The 21,074-nt window shown below is 42.0% G+C and overlaps 1 protein-coding gene across 2 annotated transcripts in view; it reads left to right on the top strand.

Moving 5' to 3' along the window:
• Positions 1-2,515: 2,515 nt before the first annotated feature.
• zgc:174356 (uncharacterized protein LOC100137120 homolog) overlaps positions 2,516-21,074 on the top strand; it is a 42,305-nt gene continuing 23,746 nt past the window's right edge. For both annotated transcript variants that reach the window (XM_042329964.1, XM_024419962.2), the window contains exons 1-7: positions 2,516-2,875; positions 2,997-3,159; positions 4,373-5,135; positions 7,860-7,957; positions 10,198-10,336; positions 11,982-12,065; positions 15,635-15,791. In XM_042329964.1, the coding sequence (XP_042185898.1) occupies positions 2,844-2,875; positions 2,997-3,159; positions 4,373-5,135; positions 7,860-7,957; positions 10,198-10,336; positions 11,982-12,065; positions 15,635-15,791 (1,436 nt within the window). In that variant the 5' untranslated portion in view covers positions 2,516-2,843. The remainder of the gene's footprint in view (positions 2,876-2,996; positions 3,160-4,372; positions 5,136-7,859; positions 7,958-10,197; positions 10,337-11,981; positions 12,066-15,634; positions 15,792-21,074) is intronic.

Below are 21,074 nucleotides of genomic sequence, written 5' to 3'. Positions count from 1 at the left end.
AGTTTACAGTCTAACCTGACACCTAAGTATTTGTAGTCCACATATTCTAAGTCAGAACCGTCCAGAGTAGTGATGCTAGTCGGGCGGGAGGGTGCGGGCAGCAATCGGTTGAAGAACATGCACTTAGATTTACTCATATTTAAAAGCAGTTGGAGGCCACGGAAGGAGTGTTGTGTGGCGTTGAAGCTCATCTGGAGGTTTGTTGCCAGGTCGCAGTTGCAAATGAGAACGTGTTCTCAACTAGCCTACCTGGTTAAATAAAGGTGAAATAAAAAAATTAAAATAAAGTGTCCAAAGAAGGGCCAGATGTATACAGAATGGTGTCGTCTGAGTAGAGGTGGATTAGAGAATCACCAGCAGCAAGAGCAACATCATTGATATATACAGAGAAAAAGGGTCGGCCTGAGGATTGTACCCTGTTGCACCCCTGACGGGATGAGGTCAATATCCTTCCAGGATACCCAGGCCAGGTAGATTAGAAAGGCCTGCTCGCTGAAGTGTTTTAGGGAGTGTTTGACAGTGACGAGATCCTGGTTGAAGACAGCAGAGGTGTATTTAGAGGGCAAGTTGGTCAAGATGGTATCTAATAGGGTGCTCATGGTTACAGATTTAGGGTTGTACCTGGTAGGTTCCTTGATAAATTGTGTGAGATTGAGGGCATCTAGCTTAGATTGTAGGACGGGGTTTTAAGCATGTCCCAGTTAAAATCGCCTAACAGTAAGAACTCTGAAGATAGATGGGGGGGGGGCGATCAATTCACTTATGGCGTCCAGGGCACAGCTGGGGGCTGAAGGGGGTCTATAACAAGCAGCAACGGTGAGAGACTTGTTTCTGGAAAGGTGGATTTTTAAAAGTAGAAGCTCGAATTGTTTGGGCACAGACCTGGATAGCATGACAGAACTCTGCAGGCTATCTCTGCAGTAGATTGCAACTCCGCCCCCTTTGTCAGTTCTATCTTGTCGGAAAATGTTATTGTTAGGGATGGAAATTTCAGGATTTTTGGTGGCCTTCCTAAGCCAGGATTCAGACACGGCTAGGACATCCGGGTTGGCAGAGTGTGCTAAAGCAGTGAATAAAACAAACTTATGGAGGAGGCTTCTAATGTTAACATGCATGAAACCAAGGCTATTATGTCTAGTGAAGTCCTCAAAAAAGAGTGCCTGGTGAATAGGAGTGGAGCAAAGCACTGCAGGGCCTGGATGCACCGCTACATCACCAGAAGAATAGAGGAGGAGTAGGATAAGGGTACGGCTAGAAGCTATGAGAATTGGTCATCTAGGACGTCCGGAACAGAGAGTAAAAGGAGGTTTCTGGGGGCGAAAAAATAGATTCAAAGTATAATGTACAGACAAAGGTATGGTAGGATGTGAATACAGTGGAGGTAAACCTAGGCATTGAGTGATGATGAGAGAGATATTGTCTCTAGAAACATTGAAACCAGGTGATATCATCGCATGTGTGGGTGGTGGAACTGAAAGGTTGGATAAGGTATAATGAGCAGGGCTAGAGGCTCTACAGTGAAATAAGCCAATAAATACTAACCAGAATAGCAATGAACAAGGCATATTGCCATTAAGGAGAGGCATGCTTAGCCGAGTGATCATAAGGGTCCAGTGAGTAGTGAGGTTGGTTGGGGTCACGGCGATTCAGACAGCTAGCCATGGGTAGCAACCTGGCAGAGGATGGAGGTCTGTTTTTAGCCACCTTGTGAAATCCGGGAATATGGAGAGAAAATAGGTCCGGTATGCTCTGGTCTGAGTCGCGTGGTACAAAACTGTCGATAGCTTTTCGAGCTAAAGGATAGCTGATGACCACCAACCGTGGCTAGCTTCTATTGTGGATTTCAGATTTGAGGTGAATAATACTTTTTTTTGGTTTAAATTGGTGAGATGGTTTGCAGGAGAGTGTTTTGAAGTTGAGATTTTTAGAAAAAATATATATAAAAATATATGCGAGGAAAAGATGTAAATATATATATACACGGGACATGACAAAGGACGTATGCCATCTTGGGTAAAAATTTTACAAATAAAAATATGTGACAATAAACAAATCTAAACTAACCAATGTCAAATCATATTTTTCGCTGAGATGGCCAGTCAATTTGAGTAACGTCATTGTGTATTTACGTAACAACGCGGTTTTCGTTATTACATAATGACGTCATCACGCAATGACATCCCAACATAATTTAGCAACTTTTAGCAACTTTTAGCAACAAATCGACCTGCCTCTAGCAACTTCCCCTTAAAATGTGTTGGCAACACTGGCCACGCAGACCAGCGAGCAGTGTGGGTTTAATGTTTGAATAACATGTATGTGAAAATGTATTTTGCAACGCTCGCGCGCGACGTGTCCGGTCTGGTCAGCATGTCAGTCGCCAAAGTACCCAATTGTCTTTCCTCAATAAATGTTATACCTTAATTATTTCAAGGGCTCAGACGGAGTGACGTCACCAATTGAATCGCTACTAGTGCGCACCGCTAACTAGTGAGCCATTTCACACCGGTTAAAAAGGCAACATATTTTTTTTTATGTCAGGTGGTCGTTGTCATCTCTCTGTAGTGTTCTTTCCAACTCCACTGAAGCAAAACAGGAAGGTGTATCATGGTCTTATTGTTTAGCCTAGTCTGCAAAACCATGGTGGCCAAGGTTTGACCTTTTGCACATTCATTCATCCCAAATGGCAACCTATAGACTAGTCCCTACATAGTACACTACTTTTGAATTGATCCTAACATGAACAAAATTAGCTAGTGCATACTGGGAATTGAGTGTCTTTTGGGAGTGCAACCTTTTACTTTATTGCGAAACGAGGAGCTGCTGTGACTCATTTTTATAACATGGAACTTGTCATTTTTACTGTAGGGACGAGGTAATGATGCGTTATACTGACAAACATGTGACTCCTCTGTAAGACTTCGATAACTTGTTATACCTCCTATAGGCTAATTGTAGCAAGATTTACCTTGTCTTTTGCATTTCTGTTACGCCAGTCGTGTTTGCACTTGTCTGCTATTGCAAGAGCGACTCAACAACGATATGTCAACATGGGGACAACGGGTCCGAACATTCGTGACCGTGGAGCCGGTCATTTTTTTCTACATGACCAGCACGTTCATCGTGACGCCTGCGTATCAACAGCTGGTCATCGCAAAGGTACAGTGGGCCAACGATCTGCTCGCGGCATTATCAAACACACCTGTTTACTTACACATGTTCGCGTATTAGGCTATTCATTAAACTATCAGAACTATGGTTGATATTTTCAGTACCATCGGCTATACTCGATTTTTGTTGCTTTTACATGTTCAACTAGACCAATTTTTCCACCAAAATGAGGTGAAACAGTCCTGTCAGTTCCAGTGACATATGAACAGTAAAAGTCTAAATCAATCAACCTGACATTGAGATTAAAATAGTAGGCCTACCATTAGATATGATATCCCGAAATTTAGAGTAGAGTGTATACAATTTGGGCACTTTTTTTTTCTTTCAATGGAACTCAAAGCAAATGTAAAGCTCAGACATAGGACTGAACCGATATAGGCTACTGTATGCTTGTGGGTTACAAATAGCATAGACATGCAAATATCTGATTCTCACAGCTCCCTGCCTTTTCATTAATATACAGTCTACTCCCTCCTCTCTCTCCTACCTCTGCTGAACTCAATTCAATATCCATGTATAGGTGAGGCAGCACATACATATAATACACTACAAAGTTCAACCGTCAAACAACGTCTGTATGTACTGTACATAAAACTCTCTAGACAATGTGCCTCTTGCAGCGAGGGCCATCATTTCTCTGTGTCGTTTTTCTCTGTTTTTATGGTTTATATTGTCCAGATTTATTTAATAATTTCAGACTGACATCTTATCTGTCTGTTTGGGCTCATTAATGCTGTAGCACTTTCCATGTTGCAATAGCATGCATAGCAGATGAAATGGTTCCCCAAGAGTAAGTTCAGCTCTGCAGGTTCGATTTTATCCAGTAAAATGTGAACGATGAATGTAGACAGGGAAGCAGAAGTATGGTTTGAATTAAATGTGTTCTTGAGTCTGTGCAATGGGAACTGTGGGATTGACTAAGGTCATTTTACATGCCTCAACACTGCATACGTATTTTGAGCTGAAGCCTAGGCATTAGCTCTGGGAGTCATTATGAAATGATATTATGAAAAAAGTGTATAATAGCAATAGTCCCTAACATGAGTACCTACTAAATTAGGGAACAATTCCTGTGTCCAGATTACGCCTTTTCCTGGACAAAAAAATGTATTAAATAGATTCTCTATTGTGCACGCTTTCTATTCCAGGACTAGGCTTAACCTTGATCTGGAAACCTTAAAGTGTCTGTTCCTCTGTCCAGGTTTGCTATGAGCTGTTTCAAGACTCTTACATCTGCAGCAGCCCGGCGCACCTCAAGGATGAGGAGGAGCTGATTGAGGGTCGTTCCTCCTACATCCTCCTAATCTACACATGTGTGACCAGCCTACTGTCCATCCTTCCAGCCATGCTGCTAGGTTCCTGGTCTGACCGCTCCAGCCGCAAGGCTGTCATGCTGCTGCCTTGCCTTATGTCTCTGGTCAGTGGTGGTGTGCTCATAGCAATGTCTCTACTGGAGGACATTAGTGTGTACTGGTCGCTAGTCGCTGCAGGGGTAACGGGCCTCTCTGGAGGATACGTCTCAGTATTCCTTAGCTCGTTTAGTTACTTAGCAGATGTCACAGCCGGGTTGGGGAGTAACCGTACTCTGCGTATGGCGGCGGCAGAGTCGATGATCTACGTAGGAGGGATGGTGGGGTTCTTGTTAGTTGGTTTCTTGATACAGGAGTTTGGGCTGATGTCTGCATTTGTGGCATACTGCTCCTGCCATGTTCTCTCAGTGCTCTATATTCTGGTTTGGTTACGGGATCCTGAACGCTCAGTCCCACCTCCACCCTCAGGGGAAGATGGAGACAGACTGCCATGTGAAGCTGGTGACACTGACACTGAACCATCATCCAACCTGTTGTGCCTGTCTGATGTCAAGAGGTCCTTCAAAGCCATGTTCAGGAGGAGGCCAGGACAGCAGAGGCAGAAACTCCACCTTCTTATAGTCTGCACATTCATCAACAACCTGGTAGCTGTAGGTGAGTAAACTCCATCTGTTGTTTGATCATTATTGTCTCAACACAGCTGTTCAACTGAGGGTTTTCAAATGAGCTATTAATGCCATTGTTTTCCTATTTGAAACATACAGTATGATAGACCTTCACAGTATAAGCAATACAGCATCTGTGCACTCAACAATGTTGAATGTGGTTAAAGAGCTCAGAATCCAGATCGAAGAGGTGATGCTTTCCCATTTAGTCTGTGTCGGCTCGCTGCTCCGCACGGTGCCACATGGGCTCTCAGAACGTTCTGCTGCCTTTTGTTGGGCTGACTCTGAGGCAGGCAGCGGAATCGATTTGGAGGAGGAGGTGTATTAAGTCCGTAGTCTATGGGGGATGTCTGAGTGTTGCTTCTTGCCCTGAGGGTTTTCAATCGAGCTGTCATATTGTTTTCTTATTTGACACATACATTATGGTAGGCCCTTACAGTATTAGCAGTACGCATCTGTGCACTCACTGTCACCAAGAAACAATTTTGAATGTGGTTCAGTGTTTACATTCCCTGTCTCATGTCATGTAATATTTTCTTTTGAATACTGGAATATGTAAGCCTACTTCCTGCATGTTAGATAATGTTTCTTAAACACCATTGAGTACCTCAATGTCAATGTATAGTTTGTCATCCATACATTGACACATGATTTTTGAACTCATGTACAGTTATGGTACACTTCATAATAAACCCAATCCATTTTTGAAATTGCCAAGGCTGTCAGTTATATAGTTACTATTATAGTAATTCATACTTGGTTATGAATACATTACAAATGTACTTCAGAGCTCATGTCTATACATGCAAGAGGCCATGTGTTCAAGCACCCTAAATGTCCTAAAACCCTAAATAGTGAATAAAATGCCAGTATCTCAAATGTCTTATAGAATCATTCCTAGCAATTATTTTATGAAATGGAAAATGAGATGTACCATTTCAGTGACAGTCTGTATTTACAGAAGTATGTGATTGCCCTGTACACCTACATGTAAAATTACCCATTTAAAGACAGTCATGAAAATCTATGGTTCACGTACAGTACCCGTCAAAAGTTTGGACACACCTACTCATTCCAGGTTTTTTCTTTATTTTTACTACTTTCTACATTGTAGGATAATAGTGAAGAAATCAAAACTATGAAATAACACATGGAATTATATAGTAACCAAACAAGTGTTAAACAGATCAAAATATATTTTGCCATTCTTTGCCTTGATGACAGATTTGCACACTCTGGGCATTCTTTCAACCAGCTTCATGAGGTAGTCCCTGGAATGCATTTCAATTAACAGGTGTGCCTTGTTAAGTGAATTTTCTTAATGTGTTTGAGCCAATCAGTTGTTAAGGTAGGGGTGGTCTACAGAAGATAGCCCTATTTGGTAAAAGACCTAGTCCATATTATGGCAAGAACAGCTCAAATAAGCAAAGTGAAATGACAGTCCATGATTACTTTAAGACATGAAGGGCAGTCAATCTGGGAACATTTCAAGAACTTGAAAGTTTCTTCAAGTGCAGTCTCAAAAATCATCAAGCGCTAAGATGAAACTGTCTCTCAAGAGGACCGCCACAGGAAAGGAAGACCCAGAGTTACCTCTGCTGCAGAGGATAAGTTCATTAGAGTTACCAGACTCAGAAATTGCAGCCCAAATAAATGCTTCAGAGTAAAAGCAACAGTAACATCTCAACATCAACTGTTCAGAGGAGACTGCGTGAATCAGGCCTTCGTGGTCGAATTGCTGCATAGAAACCACTAAATGACACCAATAAGAAGAAGAGACTTGCGTGTGCCAAGAAATATGAGCAATGGACATGAGACCGGTGGAAATATGTCCTTTGGTCTGATGAGTCCAAATTTGAGATTTTTGGTTCTAACCACCGTGTCTTTGTGAGACGCAGAGTAGGTGAACAGATGATCTCTGCATGTGTGGTTCCCACTGTGAAGTATGGAGGTGGAGGTGTAATGGTGTGGGGGTGCTTTGCTGGTGACACTGTCTGTGATTTATTTAGAATTCAAGGCACATTTAACCAGCATGGCTACCACAGCATTCTGTAGCGATACGCCATCACATCTGGTTTGCGCTTAGTTCCACTATCATTTTGATTTTCAACAGGACAATGACCCAACACACTTCCAAGCTGTGTAAGGGCTATTTGACTAAGAAGGAGAGCGATGGAGTGCTGCATCAGATGACCTGGCCTCCACAATCACCCGACCTCAACCCAATTGAGATGGTTTGGGATTAGTAGGACCGCGGAGTGAAGGAAAAGCAGCCAACAAGTGCTCAGCATTTGTGGGAACTTCTTCAAGACTGTTGAAAAAGCATTCCATGTGAAGCTGGTTGTGAAAATGCCAAGAGTGTGCAAATCTGTCATCAAGGCAAAGGGTGGCTACTTTGAAGAATCTTAAATATAAAATATATTTTTATTTAACACTTTTTTTTGGTTACTACATTATTCCATATGTGTTCATAGTTCTGATGTCTTCACTATTATTTTACAATGCAGAAAATAGTAAATGAAAGAAAAACACTGAATGAATTGGTGTCCAAACTTTTGACTGGTACTGTATATATAACCGACAAGTAATATTCCACCACAATAACTGCATTACAACTCTATATGAACCTTTCCTCTATATCTTAAACTCGCTCTAAACATTTATTACGTTTGCAATAATTCTGTGTGTGTGTGTGTGTGTTTCCTCCCTCCAGGAGAGCAGGCTATCTCCCTGCTCTATTTGAAGTACGAGCCAAGGGAGTTCACAACTGAACTGTATGGCGTGTTCAAATCAGCCCAGATGCTGCTGTTAGTAAGTGGCTCTGCTTCATCAGAAAGGTCATGATTGTGATTTAGATGCACCAAAAGGCAAACATCAATTGATTTTCCCAGCAACTAAAGACTCAAATCACTGAGAAATGCATTGACAATTATACTGTAATAAGACAGTAATATGTAAAGATTTGGATGATATGGTGCAAAGTCTGATCCACATAACTAGAGGTCCAGCTCTGTACTGTACATTTCAAATGGAAGCTACATTTGTTTGCATTACCACTTGCACCTATGGGTTTATTTGTTCAGCTGATTCAATCATAAAACTAAATCTAACTGAAAAAATGATGATCCCATGGCCGTTGGCTTTATATGTTCCTAGAGTACTGCCAATGGTCATTGCATAATGTTGTGAAAACATTTGCACATGACTCAGATCACATGATTACTGTTCCTCTGTCTGCGTACTGGGGTTAGTTACCCACGTGCGACTTTCCAAACCAAGGTCCACAGGTCTCCACTTGACTGGCCATGGATTGGATGATAGTTAATGATATGCACTAGCTATGTCCCATGGCTCGGAGCAAGAGTGCATAGTACCATCCGGTCCCCACACATTTACAATAACACATTCTTACCGTTTCACCTTGTTTTAGAAATCCCAAACCACATAACGGCAAAACAGAAACAAAAATAGTTTCAATAAAAATAGCTGAAACCACACAAAAAACATCCAAACAATGTACTTACACAAGACCTTTACTGATCTGAACCAATAGCAACCATAGTTTTAATATGTTCACAGCAGTTACAACTCAGATGCTGTATGTATTTCAAGGGACCCTTTGGGGGTGTGTATGATTGTGTGTGTGTGTGTGGGAGGAGGGGGGGAGGGTGCGGTGCGGGTACTTGAGTGTGTCTCTCTTCGTCCTTCGTGATCTCATGAATGAGTCTGGGTCGATGTCTTGCCTTGATGTGACACTTAAACAAAGACTGCTTGTTAAAGAGCTCAGAATCCAGATCGGAGAGGCGACGCTTTCCCATTTAGTCTGTCGGCTCAACTGCTCCGCACGGTGCCACAGGGGCTCTCAGAACGCTCTGCTGCCTTTTGTTGGGCTGACTCTGAGGCAGGCAGCGGAATCGATTTGGAGGAGGAGGTGTATTATGTCCGTAGTCTATGGGGAATGTCTGAGTGTTGCTTCTTGCCCTCTGCTACAAACATACTTTAATTACCAACAGATGAAAGACTTTAGAAGGGGGGAAAACTACAGGGTTTGTTTTTAGCTCTCGGGATTCAAACAGTGAAAGTTGAAAAAACAAGGGAGAGCTCGGGGAATTAGGAGGAGAAAATGAGCAGCTTGTAGCCTCGGCTAAACTAACACAGGTAATCCATCCCCAATATTAATGTTAGTTACATAATAGAATATCAAAGGGTTATGGAATTGTCAATTAAATGTATTACTTCTCCTCCGTAGTAGGTCTGGGAGGGCAGCAGGGGTGGGTTCACGGCTCCTCTCCTTGAGGTAGCTTTTAATAATTGGCTTAAAGGTTGAGAATGAGATTGACTTGTAATTAGGGCAGAGCAGAGTTCCCTAAGAATGATTAAACACCACAAACACCACAAGCTCTAATGAGTTGATTGAAGTAAAAACATAGAGAGCTGACCTTCTCAGGGAAACGTTTATGCATTCCTAATATGTTTCCTAGTGTAGATTTGAGACTGCTGGTGAGGGAAGGGGGCAGAGGGGGGATGAGGACACTGGCAACTTGTCACCCTGAGCTGGACGGGATAATTAAATCAAATCTGTCAGCTTTTAGACAAAGAGGGCAAATGAGTCACATTACACAGGCACTCTGATGGGCATAGACAGACGCACGCGCGCACACACACTCGGGCGTGAAGTGTATGCACGCACATATATAGCCTACACACACACGTACATAAATATCCATGTTTGTTGTTTTGACACAATCTCTAAAGGTTAATTGATGCAGTGTTTTGGCAAACTAAGGAATGCGGTTCCAACATATAATGACTCGTAGAACAAAAGCCAAACAGCAAACTTTCCCAAATTACCCAAAATTGTGTTTTTAGGAGCGACCAGTAAATTGATTGCCCAACTGTAATTGCAGATTGTTAATTGTTAGGAATAATAGACTCTATGATCCCATCACTCAATGTATCCAATTCATTCAACTTCCAATCAAGCATTAAACAATCATTAATATGCAATAAGAAGTAAAGAATGTCTAAAGGTATGTAATGTTTTGTCCTAGGGGTTTACCCTGCTGGGGATCTTCCCACTGCTTATGAGAGTGGTAGGAGAGATGACTCTGGCCAAAGTGAGTGTTCTCTTCAGGACAGCAGGCTTAGTTCTAATGGCCTTCTCCACTAACACATGGATGGTGTTTCTAGGTGAGGGGACCTATGCACGGATTGATGATGTACTGAACTAATATGAAATTCTGGGCCGCTATTCACAAAGTGTTTTAAGAATATGGATAGTTCAGCACTCCTACTCTGAGACACTATGAATAAAATCCCAGACGTTTTCTCAAATATAAAAGTTTTGGTGCCTTACCGTCCCCCTGTAGAGTTACCACCGTCCTGTAGAGTTACCCTCCTGCAGGCTTTTGCTCCAACCCTAATCTAACACACTTGATTCTAGGAATTGGCTACCCACCAGGACCCTGATTGGCTGTATCAGGTGTGTTACAGCAGGGGTGGAGTAAGCATGTAGATGCAGGGCCTCTCCCTCTTTGGGAGGAGGGTGGCCACCCCTGGTATAAAAGAAAAAATATTTGAAAGGTTTCATGCAGAGACCTTCGTAACTGATGAGGTTAAGACTGCAACTTTACAGTACAGGCTGGATTGGATTTTAGCCAGGAGTTGTTGTGATGATGTTGACACACTTCGACACTGCTGTGCTTTAATTAAAAAGAAACACAAATCCTTTTGTCTTGGAGTATGTAAAGTTGTCATTTTCATGACGAGCTGCTTAAACACGGACTCTTTTAGGATAACAGTGCATTGTGCCAGCCTCGTGGTCAGACAGGCTTTTGAGACCGAGGGAGGTGTACAGGATGGGTATTGATATCCTTAATTAAATAAATAGTTGTGGAAATTGTTATTCTAATCAACGTGGAGGTGGACTAAAGCATTTTAGAGTGGAGATGAGTGGCGTGACCACACACACACTTTTAAGCATTATGTGAATAATTAGCTGCAACCTCACCAGATATCTGCATTCCGCTCTCTTCCTTTGTCTGGAATAATGAGGGTTAGCACGCTGGTACAGCTTCAGAGTCATCACCCCCATTTCCATAGCCCGGCAGGAGTTGGTTCGTCTGACTGCATGTTTTAAAGCTGCAATATGGCACTTTTTGGGGGTGCTATTTCTGCTTCCCGTTCTTACGTTTCGTCTTTATCTTTTTACTTTCGGTTTTGTACACCAGCTTCTAACAGCTGAAAATACAAATGTTTGGTTATGGTAAATTAGGCCAACTATTTGAATTTTAGCCACCAGGAAATTACGGAGCCTTTTCTGCGTAGTGCACCTTTTAAGTAACAAACATAATAAGTACACATACAGCACACCTACATGCGTGCACACACACGAACACACACACATCCTCATTTGTGATGATTCGGCTTTAAACTGTATTCTAATAAAGGAGAATGCAATGCCTTACCCTCACCTCCCCTTTAATGAGCCTGAGCTTAATAACATCAACCTTATCTCATAGATAATGCAGTTTATTGGCTAATATGTCTCATAGTTTTTTAATGTAACTTTTGTCTTGTTCTGCTCTATCCTGTCTGTCCTCTGTCCTGTCGGTCCTGTCGGTCCTTCTGTCCCGTCTGTCCTCTTCTGGGTTAAATGTCCTCCTTTCCTGTCTGCCCTCATGTCATGTTTGCCCTCTTGACCTGTCTGTCGCCCTGTCCTGTCTGTCCCCTGTCCCATCTGCCCATTTGTCCTGTCCTCCTGTTCTGTCCTGTCTGTCCTCATTTTGTTCTGTCTGTCCTCCCCTGCCATTTCCTGTCTCTCCCCCCCCCCCAGTGGCTGTGGTGTCTGCCCCTGCTGGCATCACTCAGGCTGTCATCCGCTCTCTGTCCTCCACCATCGTAGAGCCAGACGAACAAGGTGGGTCTTGAGCTCCACCACATTTGCTCCATCACATTTGACTTATAAAGCCCTTTTTACATCAAGTGTTCACAAAGTGCCTCACAGTAACCTGACCTAGCCCCCTAAAGAGCAAGCGGAATAAGTTGCAAGGCGTACCTTACATTACACTTCAACGTGACTGAAATGAAGAGACAGTTTAACATTGGACTTTTGACCCAGAATGTTCCCTGTTCCTCAAGTCCAACTCCTGAGAGAAATATGCATGTTATTATATTTTGATGAACCTTGACATCCTCAGCATAGAGAAAAGGGCCAGCAGCCTCGTGGATATTCCGTGTTCTCCATAAGTCCATCATGGCCACATCAGAGAATGGTTGGGTGAACAAATGATGCACAGTAACATTTTGTTATTCCTTTCTCTTATTCAGTCATTTTATTGAAACAATACTATGTAGAATGTATACCTGCATTGAAAGATTGGTAACATTTGTATTATTTCTCAAATCATTGCACCACTAGTAATGATACTGTTCTTGCAGGCAAAATAACATTGAATAGCAATCAAGATTTTCAAGAGTTAAATAGCTACCTTGTCTCGATACTTAGCTACTGAAATGCCCCTGTATAATTATGTGAAATGCAAAGCCTGCTGTTGCATTTATGTACAACCTGTACCATTTGTTCCCTGTAAGAAACAATGTTTTGTTTTCCCATTGTTTTTATTCTAAAGGCATGTTGCACTGCCACTTTTAAGTTGACATAAAAAAGTACGTAGCTAGCAGCCAGTCTCTCTCTCAGATCAATAAGTATTCCATGTTGGAACCACTTAAGCTTTCCCTCCCTCTGCTCCATATTCATCTTATGCATCTCTAGTTGGTACTGTAAGTGTAACGGTTGTGAAACGGTTAGCTTAGTTAGCTGTGGTGCACGCTAAATAGCGTTTCAATCGGTGACATCATTTGCTCTGAGACCTTGAAGTAGTGGTTCCCCTTGCTCTGCAAGGGCCGCGGCTTTTGTGGAGCAATGGGAAACGATGCTTCGTGGGTGACTGTTGTTGATGTGTGCAGAAGGTCCCTGGTTCGCGCCCGGGTATGGGCGAGGGGACGGTCTAAAGTTATACTGTTACATAAGCACAGTCACAACATCGCAGAGCAATACTATGTCATTCATGATAGCGCCGGATAGGGCTGCCATCTTTTTGACTCTCAACCAATCATGCTATTTATTTATTTTCGCTCTGTTCTTAACTTGTTTTGTACATAATGTTGCTGCTACCGTCTCTTGTGACCGAAAAGAGGTTCTGGACATCAGAACCCGGGATTATTCACCTCAAATTGGACGAGGAGTTCTTCAATGAGTCGGACGTGAGGGATATACTGCAGACACGCGACCAGGCCACGATCCCCGTGATTTGCTGCAGAAGGTAACTGAGATTTCGAGGCAAAAGATCGGGGTGCCTTGCGATGAGTGGCTAATCTGCCCTTGCCTTCCGGTCTGCTAGCTAACGTTCAATCGCTGGAAAATAAATGGGACGGACTGAAAGAACGGATATCCTACCAACGGGACATTAAAAACTGTAATATCTTCTGTTTCACTGAGTCGTGGCTGAACGATGACATTAAGAACATATAGCTGGCTGGTTATACACTCTATCGGCAAGACAGAAGAGCAGTCTCTGGTAAGACACGGGGAGGGGCCGACACATTTATGTAAACAATAGCTGGTGCACAATGTACAAGGAAGTCTCTAGGTTTTGCTAGCCTGAGTTAGAGTATCTCATGATAAGCAGTAGACCACACTATCTACCTAGAGTTTTCATCTGTATTTTTTTGTAGCTGTCCACATACCACCACAGAACGAGGTTGGCACTAAAACCGCACAAAATTAGCTGTATTCCGCCATAAGCAAACAGGAAAAAACTAATCCAGAGGCGGCTCTCCTATTGGTTCGGTGACTTTAATTCAGGGAAACTTAAATCAATTTTACCGAATTTCAATCAGCATGTTAAATGTGCAACCAGAGGGAAAAAAATTCTAGACCACATTTACTCCACACACAGAGACGTGTACAAAGCTCTCCCTCGCCCTCCATTTGACAAATCTGACCATAACTATCCTCCTGGTTCCTGCTTACAAGTCAAATTAAAGCAGGACGCACCAGTGACTCGGTATATAAAAAAAGTGGTCAGATGAGCAGATGCTAAACTACAGGACTGTTTTGCTAGCATAGACTGGAATATGTTCTGAGATTCTTCCGATAGCATTGAGGGGTATACCACATCAGTCACTGGCTTTATCAATAAGTACATAGAGAATGTCGTCCCCAGAGTGACTGTACGTACATACCTCAACCAGAGGCCATGGATTACAGGAAACATTCGCACTGAGCTAAAGGGTAGAGCTGCCTCATCATCGATGAGGCTGTAGTGGAGCAGGTTGAGAGCTTCCAAGTTCCTTGGCATCCACATCATCAACAAACTAACATGGTCCGAACACACCAAGACAGTCATGAAGAAGGCACAACAAAACCTATTCCCCCTCAGGAAACTGAAAAGATTTGGCATGGGTCATCAGATCCTCAAAATGTTCTACAGCTGCACCATCCTGACTGGTTGCATTCCTGCCTGGTATGGCAACTGCTCGGCCTCCGATCGCAAGGCACTACAGAGGGTAATGCGTACGGCCCAGTATATCACATCGGGGCCAAACTTCCTGCCATCCAGGACCTCTATACCAGGTGGTGTCAGAGGAAGGCCCTAAAATTGTCTAAGACTCCAGTAGCCCTAATCATAGACTGTTCTCTCTGCTACCGCATGGCAAGCGGTACCGGAGCGCCAAGTCTAGGTCCAATAGGCTTCTAAACAGCCTCTTCCCCCAAGCCATAAGACTCTTGAACAGCTAATCAAATGGCTACCCAGACTATTTGCACCCCTCTCTACGCTGCTGCTACTCTGTTATTATCTATGTATAGCCACCTTAATAACCCTACATGCATGTACATAATTACCTCGACACCGGTGCCCCCGCATATTGACTCTGTACCGGTACCCCCTGTATATAGCCCTGCTATTGTTATTTACTGCTGCTCTTTAATTATTTGGTTTTCTCTTTTTTTGTGGTATTTTCTTAACTGCGTTGTTGGTTAATCTCTTGTAAGTAAGCATTTCACTTGAAGGTCTACCACCTGTTGTATTCAGTGCATGTGACATACACAATGATATCAAATCAAATTTTGTCTTCATGTTCAAAGTTATTCAACCTGGACTGTGTGTACTTAAACAATGCTTTCAATGAAAGTACAGACATCTGAAAACATTACATAGTTAAACCTCTGTTGGTAGTCTAAACTCTTCTTTTCTAGGGTAGTCAACTATTTTATTTTACAGTCACACCAAAAAAACTAATTTGTAACACAGAAATCAATGCTTAGACTAATTTGTGTCTTCAAACTTAGAACAACTGCAAACTCAGAGCCTTATATTTGGAGAGTTTCAACAACTATTGCAACGTTCATGAATGAGTTCAGTTGATGTCACTCTGTCAACCTAAGGCTCTGCATAAACCCGTGTTTCTTTTGTGACCCTGCAGGTGCGATGTTCTCCTTCTCTGCGTCTGTGGAGACCACATGTATTATGTTTGCAGCAGTGATGTTTAATGGCCTGTTCCCTCTGACCCTGCCCACCTTCCCTGGCATGCCCTTCATCGTCATGGCAGGCTTCACACTCATCATCTTCATCTTAATGCAGTAAGTCACCTGCCTGTTGTCTTTATATAACTTATTGATAACCATTTAACAAAAAAAATATTACAATGAAATACCATGGTTTAGCAATCATAAATCTTCAAACTACTTCAGTTGTCAGAAAGTGTCTGTCTTTGACACGCAATGATTCAAGTCTTGGCATGGACGTGCAGTCTATGAGAAGAATAGAGATCGATAAGGAGTCATATGTATAGATGTAGGATCTATATTTAATCACCCCGTTGCAGGAGAACTTTCCTGCAATGCAGGAAATGTAAAGCTTTATAGTGCATTTGAGGTTTAAAAAGGCTTTAGAAGTTTGTAATTTCCACTTCAGAAATTTTACTTAACTTTCCCTTATGAAAAATGTATCAACCCATACAAAACTGCACATGAATTATAATCCATGTAATAATTCACATTTCCTATTGTTGCGGGTTTAAATTGGCTCAAATGAAAATCTTACATGTGTACTGAAAGTTTTCAGACCCCTTGACCTTCTCCACATTTTGTTACGTTACAGACTTATTCTAAAATGTATTAAATCTATTTTATTTTCAATCTAAACAGAATACCCCATAATTAAAAAAAAATCTAAAACATGTTTAGAAATTTTTGCTAATTTATTAAAAATAAAAACCAATCACATTTTACATAAGTATTCAGACCCTTTACTCAGTACTTTGTTGAAGCACCTTTGGCAGGGATTACAGCCTCGAGTATTCTTGGGTATGACGCTAAAAGTTTGGCACACTTGTATTTGGGGAGTTTCTCCCATTTTTCTTTGCAGATCCTCTCAAGCTCTGTCAGGTTGGATGGGGAGCATTGCTGCTCAGCTATTTTCAGATCTCTCCAGAGAGGTTAGATCATGTTCAAGTCCGGGTTCTGGCTGGACCACTCAAGGACATTCAGAGACTTGTCCTGAAGCCACTCCTGCGTTGTCTTTGCTGTGTGCTTAGAGTCGTTGTCCTGCTGGACCTCGAACCTTCACCCCACTCTGAGGTCCTGGACCCTCTGGAGCAGGTTTTGATCAAGGATCTGTCTACTTTGCTCCATTCATCTTTGCCTCGAACCTGACTAGTCTCCCATTACCTGCCATTGAAAACCATCCCCACAGCATGATGCTGTCACCACCATGCTTCACCGTAGGGATGGTGCCAGGTTTCTTCCAGACGTGACGCTTGGAATTCAGGCCAAAGAGTTCAATCTTGGTTTCATCAGACCAGAGAATCTTATTTCTCATGGTCAGAGTCCTTTAGGTGCCTTTTGGCAAACTCTTAGCGGGCTGGTTGTTCTTCTGGAAGGTTCTCCCATTTTGGCCAGCTCTAGCAAGAGACTTTGCAGTTCCAAAGTTCTTCCATTTAAAAATGTTGGAGGCCACTGTTTCTAGGGGACTTTCAATGCTTTCAATCCTTCCCGTGATCTGTGCCTTGACACAATCCTGTCTCGGTGCTCTACGGACAATTCCTTCAACCCCATTGCTTGGTTTTTGCACTGACATGCACTATCAACTGTGGAACCATATAGACAGGTGTGTGTCTTCCAAATCATGTCTAATAAATTGAATTTACCACAGGTGAACTCAAATCAAGTTTTAGAAGCATCTCAAGGATGATCAATGGAAACAGGATGCACCTGAGCTCAATTTTGAGACTCATAGCAAAGGGTCTGAATACTTATGTAATGAAGGTATTTTGTATATATAAAAAAAAGTTCTATATACATTTGCAAAAATGTCTAAACCTGTTTTCGCTTTGTCATTAATAGGGTTTGTATGTATATTTTAGAAAAACATATATATTTAATCAATTTTAGAATAAGGCTGTATAGTAACAAAATGTGGAACAAGTCAAGGGGTCTGAATACTTTCTGAATGCACTGTACGTCGTAAAAAATGCAGGTTTAGCTGCAGTCACTTTGGTTGAAGGGGACATAAAGGCAATTAACATTTCAAAAGGTTAATTGTTCAAGGGTTTCTCAAAATTGTATGATTATTACTCCAAATGAAAGTATTTTCAAAAGGGCAATAAGGAATTAAGATTACATTTACTAACATAACATGCCGCTAACCGATAGTTTTGTGGTCAATTTGGTCTTCTAACTTTTTTTCAGACACTTAAGTAATCTTCACTTGAATAGACTTTGATTACTTCAGTAATTCATTTCCTAGAATGTGTGTGTGATTTGAATTTACAATGGAGAATGTAATCATAGTACAATATGGTATAATTGTAGTGAGGAGGAATCATCGCTACTGGATGAATGTAATTTAATTTCCTGGGTGTGGGTTGCTTGCTGATAGGTATTAGGTTTCTATTCATGGGGAGTGAACCATTTAGCCTGAAGCTGAGATGGGTATCCACTTTTAAATAGATTTTATTGATTTTGTAATTTAATTGATTAATTCTATTCACTTACTTTTGAGCTGTCACTTGAATGTTGAATACAGTACAGGACCGTCGGTCTCCATGCCTGTACCTTTCTATTCTATGCATGGACATGAAGTAAATTGCTATAAATGAAAGCCTGTAGTCTGTTTAGCTGTTTCTATCTGCCACAATACCAGGGATCAGGGTGGTCCAACATATATCACTATTTTGCCCTACCATGTTGTTCAACATCAGCAATAGGTTTTGCTTTAGTGTAGCAACACAGTACAGAAACGTAATATAATTTAATGGTGTCAACACAACGTCAAACTCATGTAAGGAAATGTATGAAACATACAGTAGTATACCAATTACATTTAACATTTGAGTCATTTAGCAGACTCTCTTAGCCAGAGTGACTTATGGGAGAAATGGCCTTGCTCAAGTGCACCTCAACAGATGTTTCACCTAGTCGTCTCGGGGATTTGAAACAGCTGTACCTCAACGCATAATGTAGGCTACAATAAGTGAATTCCAACTGTGACGCACAGGGATACCATTAAACACTAACCGCTTTAGCTCTGGTCAAAAGATGTGCACTATAGGAATAGTAGGGTGCAATTTGGGATGCGTCCTATGACTGACTGGCTGGAGCCCTGAACAGAAACTACCATCTCCATTACCATCCTTTCAATTCATTGTAACGGTCCACGTTTGATGTTCATGCCACTCTATAATTAAGCCATTGTCTTTGGTAATTGAGGTATTAAGTAATGTAGTGGTCCCTGTAATATAAGCAACATGTGGTCAGGTGGTTAGTGCTTATATTTGTCCTATTTCACACATGTAAAAGTGTGTATTAATATGCATGTGTGATTTGGAAATGTGTTTTTGCATATCCCATCTCCCCCTAAGAGACACCCTCAGAGAGTGGGGTCATGGCCAGTGTCAGCCATTATCCACGCCAACCCTAGAGGAATTAGGGTTAAGTGCCTTGCTCAAGGGATTCGAACTAGCACCCTTTCGGTTACTGGCCTAACACTCTAACCGGTAGGGTACCTGCCCCCCATTCTGTGTGTGTGTGCACGCATGCGTGGATGGTGTAGTGAGGAGGGGAGCGGTTACGTTATCGTCCCCAAGCTGTGGGGTTGGGGCTGCTGCCTTGGGTCCATGGTGGCCGCCCCCTCCCAACCATGCTGCTGCTACTAACACACACACACACATTCAGTCATACATACATACAAGTTGAAGTCAGAAGTTTACATACACCTTAGCCAAATAGATTTAAACTCAGTTTTTCACAATTCCTGATGTTTAATCCTAGAAAAATGTCCTGTCTTAAGTCAGTTAGGATCACCACTTGATTTTAAGAATGTGAAATATCAGAATAATAGTAGAGTGATTTATTTCAGCTTTTATTTATTTCATCACATTCCCAGTGGGTCAGAAGTTTACATACACTGAATTAGTATTTGGTAGCATTGCCTTTAAATTGTTTAACTTGGGTCAAACATTTCAGGTAGCCTTCCACAAGTTTCCCACAATAAGTTGGGTGAATTTTGTCCCATTCCTCCTGACAGAGCTGGTGTAACTGAGTCAGGTTTGTTGGCCTCCTTGGTTGCACACGCTTTTTCAGTTCTTACCACAAATTTTCTATAGGATTGAGGTCAGGGCTTTGTGATGGCCACTCCAATACCTTGACTTTGTTGTCCTTAAGCCATTTTGCCACAACTTAGGAAGTATGCTTGGGGTCATTGTCCATTTGGAAGACCCATTTGTGACCAAGTTTTAACTTCCTGACTGATGTCTTGAGATGTTGCTTCAATATATCCACAATTTTCCACCTCATGATGCCATCAATTTTGTCAAGTACACCAGTCCCTCCTGCAGCAAAGCATCCCCACAACATGATGCTGCCACCCCCATGCTACACGGTTGGGATGGTGTTCTTCGGCTTGCAAGCCTCCCACTTTTTCCCCCAAACATAACGATGGACATTATGGCCAAACAGTTCTATTTTTGTTTCATCAGACCAGAGGACCTTTCTCTAAAAAGTATGATCTTTGTCCACATGTGCAGTTTGAAATCATAGTCTGGCTTTTTTTATGGCAGTTTTGGAGCAGTGGCTTCTTCCTTGCTGAGCGGCCTTTCAGGTTATGTGATTTAGGACTCTTTTTACTGTGGATATAGATACTTTTGTATCTGTTTCCTCCAGCATCTTCACAAGGTCCTTTGCTGTTGTTCTGGGATTGATTTGCACTTTTTGCACCAAAGAACGTTTATCACTAGGAGACAGAATGCATCTCCTTCTTGAGCGGTATTAAGGCTGCCAGGTCCCATGGTGTTTATACTTGCGTATTATTGTTTGTACAGATGAACGTGGTACCTTCAGGCATTTGGAAATTGCTCCCAAGGATGAATCATACTTGTGGAGGTCTCCAATTTTTTTTCTGCTGTCTTGGCTGAATTCTTTTGATTTTCCCATGATGTCAAGCAAAGAGGCACAGAGCTTGAAGGTAGGCCTTGAAATACATCCACAGGTACACCTCCAATTGACTCAAATGATGTCAATTAACCTATCAAAAGCTTCTAAAGCCATGACATCATTTTCTGGAATTTTCCAAGCTGTTTAAAGACACAGTCAACTTAGTGTATGTAAACTTCTGACCCACTGGAATTGTGATACAGTGTATTATAAGTGAAACAATCTGTCTGTAAACAATTGTTGGAAAAAGCACTTGTCATGCACAAAGTAGATGTCCTAACTAGTGAACAAATCACAGATGTAGGGTGCTGTGCTGTGGAATTTTCTTTTGTAATTTGATGTTGGCTTTGTTGGAATTCTAGAAGTAGAAGTAATGACAGGCTATGGATGATCAGCGGTTTCCCAAGGCGCCGACCAAATCGAATCAAACTA

Source organism: Oncorhynchus tshawytscha, linkage group LG11 (genome assembly GCF_018296145.1).
Source record: "Oncorhynchus tshawytscha isolate Ot180627B linkage group LG11, Otsh_v2.0, whole genome shotgun sequence".
NCBI lineage: Eukaryota > Metazoa > Chordata > Actinopteri > Salmoniformes > Salmonidae > Oncorhynchus > Oncorhynchus tshawytscha.
The sequence above is the reverse complement of the archived record's forward strand: the minus strand, read 5'-3'. Positions and strand labels throughout refer to the sequence as shown.